This window comes from Phocoena sinus, chromosome 9, assembly GCF_008692025.1.
Source record: "Phocoena sinus isolate mPhoSin1 chromosome 9, mPhoSin1.pri, whole genome shotgun sequence".
Classification (NCBI taxonomy): domain Eukaryota; kingdom Metazoa; phylum Chordata; class Mammalia; order Artiodactyla; family Phocoenidae; genus Phocoena; species Phocoena sinus.
Genome location: NC_045771.1, coordinates 73,513,233 through 73,531,266, shown reverse-complemented (window position 1 = coordinate 73,531,266; position 18,034 = coordinate 73,513,233). Strand labels below are relative to the sequence as shown.

At 36.4% G+C, this 18,034-nt stretch overlaps 1 protein-coding gene across 2 annotated transcripts in view; it reads right to left on the bottom strand.

Moving 5' to 3' along the window:
* ITGB8 (integrin subunit beta 8) overlaps positions 1-18,034 on the bottom strand; it is a 97,355-nt gene that overhangs the window by 48,921 nt on the left and 30,400 nt on the right. For both annotated transcript variants that reach the window (XM_032642931.1, XM_032642930.1), the window contains exons 2-3: positions 10,673-10,758; positions 4,544-4,715 (exon numbers count right to left, since the gene is read on the bottom strand). In XM_032642931.1, coding sequence (XP_032498822.1) covers positions 4,544-4,715; positions 10,673-10,758 — 258 coding nt within the window. The remainder of the gene's footprint in view (positions 1-4,543; positions 4,716-10,672; positions 10,759-18,034) is intronic.

Here is an 18,034-nt window from a genome sequence, read left to right as displayed (position 1 = left end):
ATAATGGAAATATTTTTATTTTTAAAAATAAAAACTTTTTAAAATCCTTAATAAATGCTACATTGAAGGTCATGAATTTTTATCAGGTAAGAATAAAGTGGTTATCTATAAATAAATCTAATAAATCAAAATTAATATTAGGGAATAAATGTATTTTACACTTAGGTATTCATTATACCAGACCCGCAACTCTTATATATATATATTAGGGTGCAAAGGACTTTACATTGTAAGGAATGAGGTTCCTATATATCTGGAGTTGGTAAAATACAGCTTTATATATTATGCCCCAAAGCTGGCATGTCTTTGATGCCACAATGCACTTTTAGATGAACTTATTAAATCTATTTTAATAATTATTTGCTATATATGCAGATTATAAAAATATAGTTCTGTCATAGCTATGTTGGAAAGATAACATACACATTAGACAGTAACTATTTTCACACAGAAATTCATGAGGATTGGGGAATTGACTAAAATCAAACCCTATAATGATTGACATAGATATTAAGCATTTGTGTTTTGATTCTCCTACTCCCATGATCTCATTCATACTACCTTCACTTACTACCTCATGTTGACATCTCCAGCTTCTCTATCTCCAACTCTGTCTCTCCCCAGAACTCCAGCCTCTAATGGGTAAGTCACTACCTTAATTCAAGTTGTCTGTTTGGACTCAGACTCACCCCCTCCACAAAGAGCAGCCTTCTCCACCTCACCTAGATGCTCGAGCCAGAGCCCAGGTGTTCCCATACTCATCAATCACCAATCCCTGGGGATGAAACCTCCGGATTATCTCTCAAGTCTGGCCATTTTTCTCCTGTCTTGTTACCATTACTGCCATTGCTTATCTACAGCACTGAAATAACTTCCCAACTTTTGAACTGTTAATTTATAGTCTCAGGAGGATTCAGCCACCATTATGTCTACAGAAGAGAACAGACTAAATTCATTTAAGTGTATAAATTTAAAAGTAACATACCAGTATAAAAAAATGCACCTTGTAATTCTCAAATCTCAAGTATTTAAAAAAGAGCAAGACATTTTTAAAGGCTATTAGTCATTTTTTTAGAGGTAAATAATATACGATAAGCCTCATCTGTAGGGTGTTGAAAATTAATATTCAATGAGAAAAATAAGCAAATTTGTATGGAGGGGCAAATCACACACAAAGTGGAGAGATAAAGATAATTAATAAGCTTAAGAAAAATATTCAAGCTTTCTAGTAATAGGAAAAAGACAAAAGAAAACAGCTAATAGACTAGTTACACTTAACAAATTGAAGAGATTAAAAAGAATGAGAATGGGTGAGGTTGACTCTTGAAAGCCTAACTGGACATGAATTTTTCTTGTGAATAATCTGGTAATACACATGACCTAGTAAATCTATTCCTAGGAATGTATCCTAAATAAATACGTTGTTATATATATGGAGAGATAGATAGATAGATATAGATAGATACATGTATAATGAGTATCACTAAAGATTTGTTTAAACAAACTGCATTTAAATTTGATTGGGACTGTCTTACATTTATTGATTCACTTAGATTTTGTTACATTACTAGAATATATTTATAGAAAACTGTTATTTTTATAATATTGTTTCCCTATTCAGGAACATAAAATTCTTCTGCATCTATTCATACTGTCTTTTACGTAGCACAATAGACTCTACATATTTTTTAGAAAGTTTATCACTAGGCAGTTTACATTTTAGGTTGCTGCTTTGAAATGATCCCTTTTTAAGTTATATTTAATACTATATAAGAAATTCATTGATTTTTGAATATTTAAAAAATTTCCTGCCATGGCCTTTTATTTTTAATTTTAGTAGTTAGTTTTCGTTGATTTGCCTGGATTTCCAGGTAGACATATAATGATAATTTTGCTTTATCTTTTCAAAATGTTGATAACACGTACTCAGTTTTCTTGTCTGATTGCTTTTATGTAAAACTTTCAGAAGGATTTTAATACATATTAAAGAAGTAGTCTTCAATTTTGGTTTGGGCAGTAATGGATACTAAATTTTTTTTGTATGATTTTTGGCATCTGTTGAGATAACAATATATATTTTTCTTCTTTTGGCAAACTAAGATGATAAAAATACATTAATTTTAAGACAATCAACTACCCTAGGTTAAATCTACTTGTATGGTGACATTGCTCTTATTATCACATGCAGTTTAATTTGATTTCTTAAAATGTTATTAGGGATTTGATGCTAGAGTTATGATAAGCTTGTAAAAATTGAGTAGCTTCTAAGCCTTCTCTAAAACCATGGAAGAGTTTATGTAGCATAGGGATAATGTGTTCCTTAAATGTTTAGGGGAACATGAAATCATTTCTCCCCATGAAAACCTTTAGACCTAATGTTTTTAGGGGGAGTTTCTTTTATAATTTTCTTAACTTCTTATATCTTTATTAGGTTTCTTAGGGGTTTCCCTCTTCTTGAGTCAATTTTAGTCATGTATATTTTCCTAGAAAATTATCTTTATTATTACAATTTATATATTTTACCACATTTAATGCATTTTACCAGTTTTAATATTTTCTTAAAGTTTTTTTTTACCCAATATTTGTTTCTCTGGTTATGGTCTTTATAATCAGGTCATTTGCTTTTTGTCCTTTTTTCTTAATTAGCTTTGCCAGCAATTTGTCTATTTCATTGGGCTTTACAAATAACCAGATTTTGGATTTATACGTTCATTTTACTTTTTTATTTCTATTTTGCATTCCATTTTGTTTTTTTTTCTTAACTTATGAATTTCTTCCTCTTGTTTTCCTTATGGTTATTTTGTTTTTGTTGTTTCTATACCTTTATCTGGATGCTTCATTCTTCTTTAATAATAAAAGCATTTAAAGTTTTGAATTATCCTGAGAGCAACTTTGAACACATACCATTATGTTATGATGTGTGTTGTTATTATTGTTGTTATCAAATAGTCTATGACTAGAGTTTTGATTTATTCTTGGAGATAGAACTTATTTAGGAAAACCTTTTCTTTGTTTCTCTATTATTTAGTATTTGTTTATCCTCTTGTATTGATTTTAAATTTTATTGCGAGGTGTTCAGAGATGTTGGCCTATAAAAACAGTTTCACTTTTTGGAGTTCAGTTTTCTTGTATAAAATATAATTAATTTCTAAAAATATTTCATAGCTTTTGAAAACATTATTTTATATATCAAGAATTATGGATTGAATTTTGCCCCCTCCCTGCCCGCCCCCAGCCAAATTTCTATGTTGAAGCCCTAACTCACAATGTGATGGTGTTTGGAGATGGAGCCTTTGGGAGATGACTAGATATAGATGAGGTCCTGAGGGTGGGGTCCTCATGGTGGATTCAGTGCCCTTATATGTAGACAACAGAGAGCTCCTTTTCTGTCTGTCTGTCATTCTCTCTCCCTCTCCAGAAACCGAATCTGCCAGCACCTTGATCTTAGACTTCCTAGCTCCTAGAACTGTGAGAAAATAAATTTCTGTTGTTTAAACCACATAGTGTGTGGTATTTTGCTATGGCAGCAATAGAAGGTGGCAAGTGTCATAATCTTACCAACCTAGTTACTTTAATTTTTGTGTATCCCTTTCCAGCTGTCACTCATTTATGTCCATACTGGGTTGTATAATTGTTGGATATGGTGAAGTGCACAGTTTTAATTGGAAGCTGGGAATATGCCTAGGGCCAAGAAAGAAATGGATTTCGTTATTTTGGTAATCCAAGAGTCTGGGAAAAATAGCTCAGCTTTGGAATTGGGAGGTCATATGTTGATAATGGTTATTCAAAAGTTTAATGACAGGACAAGACCACCCAAAATGAAATAATGATGGCTTGAAGGCAATTGCATACCACTTAAAACTAAATGTATCTAGTTGAGCGATGCATATCTTTGTACCTGAACTTATCTTGCCATATGTAGTTAATTCATTGGGATTCTCTGGCACTGGAGAAAATGAATAATTTCCAGTGGCCTGCTACATGAGCAATACAGTGGTGTGGAAGGACAAGTATAAGAGAAGTATTGGAGGAAATGTGTATGTTACTCTCAGGGGCCAAATCAGCTCAAGTTAATTATGATAATTATGAATTATAGTTTTCTGTTACAAGCTTATCACACAGGCTCTAAGACTTAGCTTAATTCACATCTCTTACTAATTAATCAACTAACAAATTCAGCAAACACTTAATGGAGTGCTTACTACATGCCAGCACTCTGTTAGGCATTGGAGAAACAGAGTGGGATGAAACATGTTCTCTTTCTTCCAGAGCTGGCAGTGGCATAGGAACACAATTACAGTACAATGTGATCAAGTTTGGAAACACATAATTATAATATAGTGTGGTCAGGTTTGCAGTGTCCGAGGCCACACAGCTAGCTATAGGCATAAGAAAGACTAGAATTCTGATTTCTTGATTCTCAGCCCACTCTTATTTCTACTGTAGCAGTACTGCCTGCCATAAAATGCTAAATATGAGCAAATAAAGCTAGATATAATTTCAAATGAAGAATCATCATTGATTTATTTGAAAATAACCATACCTTGACGTAGCTGAATCAGCACTTCTCCTGGTGTCACCTGGGTATTGATTTCATTTTCACTTGGTGTTACATGCACAGATGGGTATTCTATCAAATCAATCGAGCAGCCTTTGTTTATTAAATTGGAAACAATATCACAACGTTCATTCTTTGATCCACCTGAAATGAAATCCTGTTTAAAAGAAGGAAAATCACTGATGTTTTTAGTGCATATCATCTCAGTTATAACCAAAGAAAACCACATAACAAACACTGCAAAGAAGCCATCTTCCAATATTGTACAAATTATACAGCTGTTAAGAATAGCTGCATGTTTCCAATAAGAATACTGGAAAATTTGTCTTAAATAAAGCTTTCATTTCTAAATGTTATTTTGAAAGAAGAAAATGAATATTAAAACGGAGATTTAAACTAAGTACTTTAAATATTGTTAACTGATCACTTTAAAATTATACCAACTTAATTCCTTCTAAATAGTTTACTTTGGAAATACTGCTCCAAAAGAAAATTTAGCCAAAATAGACCATTCAGTGTGGTTCCACATGTAAGCTTCAGTTCTCAAAGAACCCAACTGGTATGTTTACCATATACTATTATGTTTGGAATGTGAGAGCAAGTCCTTAGAAATCACATGCCTAATTAGGTACTGAAAATTCATAAAAGAATGAATTGGAAATCTTTATTTCTTAAACTAAAAATTCCCCGACTTCTTATACACATAACAGCCTGTAATTCAGTAAACCAAGGAAGATGCTCATAATGAGGCTGGGAGATATAAAAGTGCAGCTCAAATTCTCATGATTTTGAACAGAATCTTGAACTTTCGTTACCATTCAGCACTGGTTAGTTGATGGTAATCCAATAGCCATCCATTAAACTTGGAATTAATGGAGCAAGCTTAAAATATAATTTATCTTGACTGAGAAAGATTTGATATTTTTATTTTTGAATGTAACCATTCAGGTTTTTTCCTAAGAACAGGAAATGTATTGAAAAGTATAGAAATATAGTTTATTATATATAATGTTGGCCTGAATTATTTGGGATATTTGCTTACATATTGGCTGGATATTTGCTTAGTGATCTTCCTGGATGTGGCTATTTTGATCTGGCATTCAGTCATTCCTCATCTAGTTTAACTGATTCAGAGAACTGGGTTTCTGATCAATTACTCATTCAATCAAAGAATGTTGACTGAATACTTACTCAGGGACAGTAGTTTGTTAGGTGCTGAGGATACAGACTGAAACACAACAGATAGAGTCCCTGTTATCAGAGTCAACAGACCATCAGTGAGTTCAGCCATTAAGCAAGTAAATATAATTATCATAGGCATTAAATTTAGGGGAAGCACAGAATGTCATAGGGTTATGGAGAAAAGAGATTATATTCAAGTTTAATATTACTTGACTATGAGATCACTAATTATGAATAAGGAGATCCTTGGCACTGGTGAGGAATTAGATGGGATGGTGGTAGGCAATATAAAAACATTCATACAAAGATTTTAGTTTAATTCTCTCAATTTAGAAAAAGGGTTGGAAAACTAGAGACAGTGGGACAAACACAGCTCATGGCTTGTTTTTGTATGGCTTGAGTGCTAAAAAATACTTGTTACATTTTTTAAATGCTGTAAAACAATAAAAACGGAGAAGAAGAATGTACAACAGAGATAGTATGTGGCACAAAAAATTTTACTATGTGACCCTTTACAGTACTGATCCTGAATTAGAGTGTGGTGCACAGTTGTAATATAAATATAATTAAAAGACAAAAGAGAGGGCTTCCCTGGTGGCACGGTGGTTGAGAATCCACCTGCCAATGCAGGGGACACAGGTTCGAGCCCTGGTTGAGGAAGATCCCACATGCTGCGGAGCAACTAAGCCTGTGCCCCACGACTACTGAGCCTGCGCTCTAGATCCCGGGAGCCACAACTACTGAGCCCACGTGCCACAACTACTGAAGTCCACGTGCCTAGAGCCTGTGCTCCGCAGGAGAAGCCACTGCAGTGAGAAGGCAGCGCACTGCAACGAAGAGTAGCCCCCACTCGCCACAACTAGAGAAAAGCCCACACACAGCAACAAAGACCCAACACAGCCAAAAAACAAATAAATAAATAAATTTGTTTTAAAAAAAGACAAGAGAGAATATGTTCTTTTCAGTCAAGATCTCCAGGTGTCATTGGTGAATGACTTCATGGGAATAGAAGAATTCTATTTGCCTTGCTATTGACCTTGCTTGCTGAAGTTTAAAATGTTTAAAGCCTTAATTTCTCATTTCCAAGTTTATCCTATCTGTTGTTAAAACTTAGAGGTTCTGAATGTGAGATTTAGTTTTTAAACAACTTGGAGCTCCTCAGAGAAAGGTGGCATGTACTGCTAGATATAAGGGGCTGGATGGGGGATCTCAGCTGTCCCAGAGCCTGGGGAATACTGAGGGCGCATAAGGCTTGGTACATGTATGCTCATTCATGCCTCCCATGAAGGCCGCAGCCCAAGGGCCACATGCGTTTTAATTTAATTAATTTAAGTAAAAACTGCAAGCCTTCAAATCAGGAAAGGAAATAAAGTACAAAATAACTCCGATTTTTCTTTTCAGCCGGAAATTTTGTGATTTGTATATACAGAATGAAAAAGAGGGGAGGGTGGTTAATTCACTGCAACTATACATCAAGCTATGCCATTTGACCTTTAAATGTCAAATCATTTTGCTGAAATAGGCAAAAAAATATCATTTGTTTTGCAGTGTCTGAATCAGCATGGCTGTTTTTACTCTACTGTAAAAACTAAGTTAGAAAAACATTGCCAATTTGACAATTAGGTTTGAAAAGGGAAGAAAAGATCGTGGCATCAAAATAAAGAATGGAATGCTGCCCCTACCCACTGTGGCCTACTTTCCACTCTGTATAAAAGAAAAGAATTTGAAACCACACCCTTTTAACTTTTGGTGTTTTGGGTCATTTTAATGTCTTCTAATTCTTATATTTTACTTTTTCTACAAGAAATACTCAAGCAAACGTATACTCCAGCTGTCTAAAACCTATTTGAGAATGAAAAGCCCAGGTTAGAAAGTTACCCTGGTTGGCTTCTCATCAGTTGTTACTTTCATCCATTTAATGTAATAGTCTGGAGATATAAATAGGAAGAGGTTTTTCTCCTACTCGTTTCTGAGTCTTTCTAACCTCCAAGCATGGCAATCTGCACAGAAATGAAAGAATTCCTTCATCTTCCTTTTTGACAGAGAATGCCCTTTGTATTGTATTTCAGTTTAATTATGCTCCGAGGCTGCCCTGTAAACTTCTGGCTATGTAATCACAACCTGTATCTGACATATCAGGCAGAAGAGGAAGAGAAGTCTTCAAAACTTTCACATACGTTGTCATCTTTTTTTTCACATATGTTATGTCCAGTCTTTCACATATGTTAAAATGAATATGAGGCATTGAACTAGGTAATATTGATACAATTTTGTCTATCCTAAATATTTTCCAGTTCCTTTTATGTAGCATGGAGAGAAAGAGAAGTCAAAATATACAGAATGGCAGATTGACATGCCACACAAGAATGCAGACAAATTGATTATACTCTGTGTAAATTTTCTAGTGAACTTTTACTTTTGACCAGCTTTGAGAATTATACAAACCAGGCTTAAGTTGGTCATGTTTATCTTTTCTAATCATGAACAGAGAAAAAAATGCCTCTTTCTTTCTTGTCCCTCTATTCTTGCTGGCTGAGAAATAAAACCATCAGTTGCATATGTGACTAAATGGTGGGCAATCTTTCAAAATTAATCATTGCATTTTTCCTTTCAGTGGTGTCAGGTCAGCATGTAGGGAGTGGACAGCTCCTTCTGCTAATGATATGGCCAGTGACTGAGTGCTAACATGGGTTGCTTCCCCTGACGTTGTATTCTTAACACAGGCAATTTTCTTAGTTTCCTAAGTCTGAATGAATTGCTCTAGAGTCTCACCATAGTTCTTATAGTAACTTAAGCAATGCCTGTGTGCTAAATGCCTTCCACATACAGTTTCATTTAAACTTCACAACAGTGTGTCATAGTTACAGTTATTATTTCCATTTTAGAGCTAGGGAAAACTGAGGCTCAGAGTGGGTAGGTTAACATGGCCAAGTTTACATAGTTGGAAATGGATGGCACTGGGATTTGAATCCAAGTTGATCGCATTTCAGAGCCTGCTTTGTCAACACATAAATTAGACTACCCTGCACCACATAGAAGAATATTTCGGGATATGAACAGCCAAGTCATTTCTGGATGTTTTCTGAGATCCCCTTCTGAGGATTGGACCAACAGCAGACACCTCTGGAAGCCACCCTACGTTTCCTCCTTGGCTTACCTCCTTCCATTTGACCACCCATTCCTCTGAATACACAAAATCCCTCCTCCGTGGCAGGACTGACATTGCTACTCCCATAACTGTGACTCTCCAGACTTTTCATGCCAGTAGAGGTGTGAGATGGAGAAGGGTGCTCTCTGGAAACTGACATTCTATATGGCTGGCATGTTGCATTTAGCTGGTAACTGGGTTTCTGAACCATCTTTTGAAAATCCCTCTAAACTATAGTCACTAAAGTTCTCAGGAGCTGAAGTTAAGTTGGCACAGTCTTCACAACTCTAATGATCTTCCTTGGTCATGCAGTAGAGATCTAAAACGGAGTGTTGGGTGAGGGTCAGGAAATATCAACATATCAACAAATGTAAAACATACCTGACAAGGAAAAACTGGAAGTAAACTTCAAACTCAAGGTTATAGAGATGCGGAAAGGGAGGCTCAGAGAAAAGAGTGAATTCTGTCTGGTCATTTGGGTCATAGGAGGGAATGAGATTGGTCCTGGAAACTGTGGAATTGTCTTCTCTATGACATTGCCTGGCTCCATGGGTTCTGGCAAAGCACTGCCTAGTTTTGAGTGACATCTGATTTTCTGACCGATAAAGCCCAGAGTACATCCAGGAAGCCTTTGGGCTGTCAGTAGGAGGGCTGCTTACTTCCAGAAGACATGGCTACTGTTTCATGATCCCCTCCCCTGCCTTTTTCCTGACTTGTTGCATAGAAGAAAGTAATGTCCATCATGCTTTGCTACTTTTCATATTTCTGTTTCCTCTTGGGGGATGTATAAAAGGACAAGTAATAACAGGAGAGATTGGAAAGCTAATGGTAGATACAGTTTTTTCATCTAAATCAGAGGCTGCAAAAGCTAGAGATTTCTCTTCATGTCAAGCAAAAGGCCATTAAAGGTCTGTTTGTTTCACTTCTCAGGGACTACATAAATAATTGTAAAGTTACCTAGGTAATCTCATAAAAAAAACAAACCCAAATTAGCAGTTGGCTTCCTCATTGAAACTTATTATATAAGGTAGTTTTGATTGAAGATTACCAGCAAAAGAAAAAACTCAATACAAGTTTAGAGCCAAGAAGGAAGGAACACATTATAATCGTTTTACTAAAAAGTTTGTTATTAGGATATGTTTCTCTTTATTTGACTATAAAAACACAAATTTTGAAGAATAAACATTTTCTGGTTATTCTCCATGTAACAGAATTTAATGTACACAATATTGCGTGAATAGGGTTGCATGTCAAAGAAAAGCATCCCATTTTGCATAAGTAGCCAGTGAACTGATGTACAGTGTTATGAAATGGAGCAAATCACTTATCTCCAAGTATTTCAAATAAAAACAAATGAGATGGAACAATAAATTAGCTTGCTTTTCTTTAATAAGCAAGCACAAGACAACGATCCAACTTGGATATATAACCTAATGCCCCAAGCTGCAGCAAGAATTTCGCACAAAGCCTACTGACCTATCAAAAGTTACTATCCGTGTTTGCCAATTCTCTCTATAGAACAGATGGAAAACATAAAATGGTTTGCACTTCATTTCAAAATTACCATAATTTTCCTAATAAAAAGGTTATACTTATATTCAGCCAGATATGCTGTTTCCAAGCATGAAACCAAAGAAAATTTTCCTGATGCTCAGCAGTATCTTTCTTTTTCCTGATGCATCTTCAAGGCACAGAATATTAGGTCAGTGAAATCATGCTAGAAAGAAGGTCAACTTTAAGGAAAAGAGAAAAGAGCAAAAAAGGAAAGAAAGAAAAAGGCACACCTCTTGAGCACACCATCCACATTCCGGACCCAGCACAAGGCACTTGGTGCAGGACACTGCATTCGAAGATGCACATCTATTGTCTTCTGTAATGGAGGATAAAATGAGGCATTACGGTTTACTCTGATATTGGGAAGTATGTGCAATTCTAGACCAAAATGTATTTTGAAAACTGACATAAGCTGACCCATAGTTTTAAGTACATGACATCAAAAAATATATAATTTCTTTGGGAATTGTTAACCTGATAACTGCAATTAATATGTACCATATTTTCTGGATAGCTATCATCTGGTTTTATAAAATTAGGGAAAAGAAGGTGATAAAAATATGACTTTAGGTTTTGGGGTTTCATTTGAAGTTCTGTTGCAATGGCAGAGGATCCTCCAAATTTTTTAGTGTGCTAAAGTTTCATTGTAGTTCATATTATCTGAACCAATGAGGTGTTTTTGGATCTAGAATTTTTCTGTAAAAATAATCATATACAGACCTCAGTCTCAACATGTAAATCCATATTGAGTCACAGTGAATGAAGTTTCTGAGAAACATTCTTGATGGACATACACAGTAGTTCACTTGGTAATTCTGACTGCATTAATATTGATTATTTTGGCATGAAGGATATCAGAGCCAGACAAAATGGCAATGATTCAGTATTTTAGAAGTAAAGTGGTTAAAATGAATGGGTTGTTTTCGTTAACCTAATTTAGTTTCTCTGACTGGACCACTTTAAGATTATGACCAATTCACTTTTCCATAGCTACTCACACTTGTCTGTTATGTGTTAATAACATAGTTGTGCCTGGATACTATTTACCTTTATCCTTCTAGCCACTGTCTACTTAGATCATTAAAAAGAGGCTCATATTACAGACTTAAACACATAAAATATAATGAAGAGAGAGTCATAAATTATTTTATCATGAGGTTTTAGTGGAACAATCACATGCTTCCCATACTCCATCCTTTACAATGAAATGTCCCAAGGACATGGGAAATCACAGCATTCTACCCATCTCACACGCACACAGTAAATAACACAGACATCCTGGCTTTAAGTAGTTCACAGTCCAGGTGAGGTGAAAACTGTATAAGAAAACAATAAAATACAGGGTGATAAGCATAACAAAATATCACCAGTGCACTATGGGAATATGGTGAGGATCTTCTCACTCTACTTAGAGGGAAGGGCAGGGGTCAGAGAAGAGGGCATGTTTACAGATGGCTCCCCAGAGGCAGTGCTACCTAGTATGTCTCTTTGCCCTCTCATTTTGTTTCTTCTCACTTGTGTTCATCTCTTTTTAAAAAATGTAATAGGCATGAAAGAAGACTGTGTGTGTGCCCAATCACACATGTATATCGGAGTTTGAAAGGGGATAGAGTCTACAAAATCTCTAGCTATCCCCGTCTGATTGGTTTCTCTTTTCCTTCTCTCTCAACTTGCCCCAACATTCTTGAAGACAGGGTTGAAACGGTTCTGACCTGGAGGTGGCATGGGATGGGTGTTGGCAGTGAAGAGAGAGAGAGGAATACAGAGAAGTAAACATAGCAGAGAGGTGCATTGGGATATTGGGAAGTATGTGCAATTCTAGACCAAAATGTATTTTGAAAACTGAAATAACTGGGGTGGTAGTGAGCACTCTTCCCTGTATTTCCCCAGACACCAATGAGTTAAGCTAAAAGCATTCTTCCCTAACATCTCATTGTTCTATTATCCATCTCTTCTGTCCCCTTCATCCTTTGTCCTTGGCTTTACATCAGCTTTTAAAACACACCATCCAAAACATCTTCCCTGATCTAGATGCACTGCACTGGGCTAGAATTTTCTTCACTGGCCTAGAATTCCAAGGACTAAAAAAATAACTAATGTTTGGGCTCTCTTTACTACAGTGTGGTCACCAACTATGAAGACTCCATAACCTAAAAATCTTCCATCTGGCTTATCCTCCAAAACTGTAAAACCTGCTTATTCCTGAAGTATTCAGAAGAGGAGTGACCTTTTTAGTTTCGTTCTCAGAAAGCAAATCAGTTTAGGTGTAGAAGTCAAGCACATTTGCAGACCTAACTTGACCTTTACCAACTCTTAAGCTTGACCCAGCTGGAAAATGGAATTAAGTCTATTTCAGATCAGAGTTGACCAAGCCTTTCACTGAATAGGTAGGACTTTTGCTGTGGCAGTTAAGACTGCAGTCTCCTAGAAGGGAAGCTGCAGATTCTATGACTTTGGTCTTTGTTTCTAATGGTTGTCTGACTCTGTCTTAAGTTAACCTGGTTCAAGTTCAAGTCAGGCTCCTACGTCTATAGCACATGTAGTAAATAATGAATTTATAAGCAAACATCTGTTCTCTCTGAATCTTTTTTTAAAATTAATTAATTAATTAATTTTCAGCTGTGTTGGGTCTTCGTTGCTGCATGTGCGCTTTCTTTAGTTGTGTTGCAGTGCGCGGACTTCTCATTGCAGCTGTTTCTCTTGTTGTGGAGCACAAGCTCTAAGCACATGGGCTTCAGTAGTTGTGGCACGCGGGCTCAGTAGTTGTGGCACGTGGGCTCTAGAGCGCAGGCTCAGTAGCTGTGGTGCACAGGATTAGTTGCTCCACGGCATGTGGGAACTTTCCTGACCAGGGCTCGAACCCGTGTCCCCTGCATTGGAAGGCGGATTCTTAACCACTGCGCCACCAGGGAAGCCCTGTTCTCTCTGAATTTTGCTTTCTGTTTTCTTTTAAAAGTTCTAGTGCCAACCTCCATTCTCAAACTTCAGACACCTAAGGATGATGACTAAGGGACACAGAGACTTTGGTTCTGTTAATACTTCCCTAGTTCCAAGGCTGACATTTCTCAGTCTATTTAACTACAGGAAAAATGATCCTGTTTAGATGATATGTTTATTAATATTATTTTGAGGATGTTTAATCTACAGAAGTGAAAGAAAGAAGAAAATGGACCAGAAAAAAATAACCTAAAGACAGTAGAAATTTCGACGTTTAGCTTGGGATCTTTCCATAAGTCACGTGATCAGATCAAGTGAAAGTTCTAGGAAACATTTCTAATGTTTTTATGGTCTAAAGTCTACACCACAAAATTTCAACAAAATTTAAAGGATGTCCATAGTTATCTGGAAGAATGAACCGAAAACTGATAAAGATTATCGTCCGTGGTATTTAGAATCAATCATTCTAGATCCTCCTGTTACTCCTAGACAGAATGATTTGTAAAAAACGCAGAAATGCATTTTTTCCAGACAGCATCCTCTTCCTAATTGCATTTACTATACAAATTAAATTAAACTTGGATAATTATATAAAACTGCTTCCTTTAAAAAAAAACAAAATAAACACTGTTATAATGAATATGTATTCTACTTTGATAACAGTCAAAACCAGGCAAATTGAGTACATGTAGAATAAAGTTTGGAGTATAACTTCAGGGTTTCCTTGTTCTAGGTGTATATCATAGTCATGTAAATGTTACAGATATCTTCAAAATACATTACCTGATTACTGAAAGTTCTTGCATACACGACATTTAATGTGTTATCATTTGATATAAAAGTTAAAACAAAGAAATAGATTCGTGTTTTAATCACTTGTAATTATCTACTTATTCCAAGTTTTGACTGAGGAACTGTTTCGTAAAGGCCCCTACAAAAATATAGGGAGGGAGGAGGTAGTTTAGGTCTCCTTCTTTGAAAATCAGACACAGGAAACAGAACCAAAGTCACACTTAAATTTCAATAGGGATTAAGTAAAGGGGCAAGGGAGAAAAGGTGGAAGCATGGGAAGCTCTTTGGAAAAGATGGATCTGAGTAGGGAAACTTGGAAGAGCTTAGAAATGTATTACAAGGTTGCTTCAGTGGGTTGTGTAGGCTTCCTGGTGGAGGGGACTAGTGCCTGTGTTCTGGTGGATGAGGCTGGATCTTGTCTCTCTGGTGAGCAGGATCACATCCGGTGGTGTGTTTTGGGGTGTCGGTGGCCTTATTATGATTTTAGGCAGCCTCTCTGCTAATGGGTGGGGTTGTGTTCCTGTCTTGCTAGTTGTTTGGCATAGGGTGTCCAGCACTGTAGCTTGCTGGTCGTTGAGTGAAGCTGGGTCTTGGTGTTGAGATGGAGATGTCTGGGAGGTTTTTGCCGTTTGATATTACGTGGAGCTGGGAGGTCTCTTGTGGACCAGTGTCCTGAACTTGGCTCTCCCACCTCAGAGGCACAGCCCTCATGCCTGGCTGGAGCACCAAGAGCCTTTCATCCACACGGCTCAGAATAAAAGGGAGAAAAAATAGAGAGAAAGAGGATAAAATAAAATAAAGTTATTAAATAAAAAATTATTAAGAAAAAAAAATTTTTTTAAGTAAAAAAAAAGAAAACTGTACAGACAGAACCCTAGGAAAAATGGTGAAAGCAAAGCTATACAGACAAAATCTCACACAGAAGCATACACATACACACTCGCAAAAAGAGGGAAAGGGGAAAAAATAATATATCTTGCTCCCAAAGTCCACCTGCCCAGAGATAAACCCACGCACATATGGTCACCTTATGTTTGATAAAGGAGGCAAGAATATACAGTGGAGAAAAGACAGCCTCTTCAATAAGTGGTGCTGGGAAAACTGGACAGATACATGTAAAAGTATGAAATTAGAACACTCCCTAACACCATACATAAAAATAAACTCAAAATGGATTAAAGACCTAAATGTAAGGCCAGACACTATCAAACTCTTAGAGGAAAACATAGACAGAAGACTCTATGACATAAATCACAGCAAGATCCTTTTTGACCCACCTCCTAGAGAAATGGAAATAAAAACAAAAATAAACAAATGGGACCTAATGAAACTTAAAAGCTTTTGCACAGCAAAGGAAACCATAAACAAGACCAAAAGACAACCCTCAGAATGGGAGAAAATATTTGCCAATGAAGCAACTGACAAAGGATTAATCTCCAAGATTTACAAGGCAGCTCATGCAGCTCAATAACAAAAAAAGAAACAACCCAATCCAAAAATGGGCAGAAGACCTAAGTAGACATTTCTCCAAAGAAGATATACAGACTGCCAACAAACACATGAAAGAATGCTCAACATCATCAATCATTAGAGAAATGCAAATCAAAACTACAATGCGATATCATCTCACACCGGTCAGAATGGCCATCATCAAAAAATCTAGAAACAATAAATGCTGGAGAGGGTGTGGAGAAAAGGGAACCCTCTTGCACTGTTGGTGGGAATGTGAATTGATACAGCCACTATGGAGAACAGTATGGAGGTTCCTTAACAAACTAAAAATAGAACTACCATATGACCCAGCAATTCCACTAATGGGCATATACCCTGAGAAAACCATAATTCAAAGAGTCATGTACCAAAATATTCATTGCTGCTCTATTTACAATAGCCAGGACATGGAAGCAACCTAAGTGTCCATCATCAGATGAATGGATAAAGAAGATGTGGCACATATATACAATGGAATATTACTCAGCCATAAAAAGAAACGAAATTGAGATATTTGTAGTGAGGTGGATGGACCTAGAGTCTGTCATACAGAGTGAAGTAAGTCAGAAAGAGAAAAACAAATACCGTATGCTAACACATATATATGGAATCTAAGGAAAAAAAAGAAAAGGTCATGAAGAACCTAGGGGTAAGACGGAAATAAAGACACAGACCTACTAGAGAATGGACTTGAGGATATGGGGAGAGGGAAGGGTAAGCTGTGACAAAATGAGAGAGTGGCATGGACATATATACACTACCAAATGTAAAATAGATAGCTAGCGGGAAGCAGCTGCATAGCACAGGGAGATCAACTCGGTGCTTTGTGACCACCTAGAGGGGTGGAATAGGGAGAGTGAGAGGGAGGGAGATGCAAGAGGGAAGAGATATGGGAACATATGTGTATGTATAACTGATTCACTTTGTTATAAAGAAGAAACTAACACACCATTGTAAAGCAATTATACTCCAATAAAAATGTTTAAAAAAATTTTATCTAGGTAACAAGAACTAATAATAGTAACTAATATTATTTAAAAAAAAAAGAAATGTATTACAAGGAAGTTAGTGCCTGAGGCAGTATCTCAAAACAGGGAGAGCAAAGAAATAATACAATTATTGGTATTTCTCTTTTTTCTTCTAGTTTTTTCCTTGGAGTTCACATAAATAATACAAAATTGAATTGTTCATTTATGTGTTCTTCATTTCCTCTTTTAATTAGTATTCAGAATACATGAAACATAATTTTACTTTTGAAATAGACAAAGAAGCAGATATAATTAAAATAATTATAATAATATGTGGCAAAACTTCAACTACTAAAATAATTTTTATGCAACAAATGCATATTTCAAGTGTGCTCATATAGAATTAGTTGAAAAAATTCACTTTAATATTTGTAGTTTGTTACTAAACTATAATTCAGAAAATGCTATTCTCCAGCAGTGGCATCCAGCTTAGATTGGCAAATTTTTCTCCTCTACCTCTAACATACTGCTTAATTTCTTTTGAACTTGTAGCAAATAAGCATTCAGCCCATATAAATGAAAATGAGTACCTTTATGGGGAAAACCATTTTGTCTAAATAATTTTGCCTCTACTTGCACTTGAAGAAACGTACACCTACATTTATGTTTAGTGAAAAACACCTTGGCTTGCTTTCTTTCTTGTCTCCCTGTTAGTATTTCCGGTGATTAGGTTTGATAGTCTAAAGATGTATTTGGAGAAAAGGTGGTGGTATGATAATGTTCAGTTCTTATATAGTGGCTCAGGAAAAAGGGTGAGGGGATTCTAAGAAAAAATAATTGTCTTAGATCCTCAGAGGAAGAACCTGAGAGAGATTCTTGGCAAGTGATTTTTGAGAAGGGAAGTGAGATGAGAAGGTCAGGACAAGGTGCTCAGCAAAGATGTTGGTGCAGTCCAAGTCTGATCTCAGCCTGATCCAACCCAGAAGTCATACCCAATTGACACCATGGAGTTGTCCCACCTTGAGGCAAGGGTGGTCTAACATTTATACCCTCATACCAGTCAGTCATTGGCTGCAGGCAGCCTGGAGGGCATAGGGTGGGGTCAGGGTAGGTTAAAGTCCCAGATATCTTTGAGCCATGTAGTTTTCTTTGGTGGAAGCCAATTCTGAGAAGGTGGCATTTGTGAGCCATTAACAGCCAGAATTCACAGTAGCTGGGGATGGTGTGCCAACCTATAAAAGGATTCCAGATGGGGTGCCAGCAACATCTACTAAAATGATGTACCCCAGAGAGTGATAAACAATTAGAGTAGCAGGCAGAGATTGCTATTTGCCTGCCTGTTCTTTACTAAGAGTATCTTAGTTTTGCTGAAGATGGCATTGAGAAGAACTGGAACATCACACT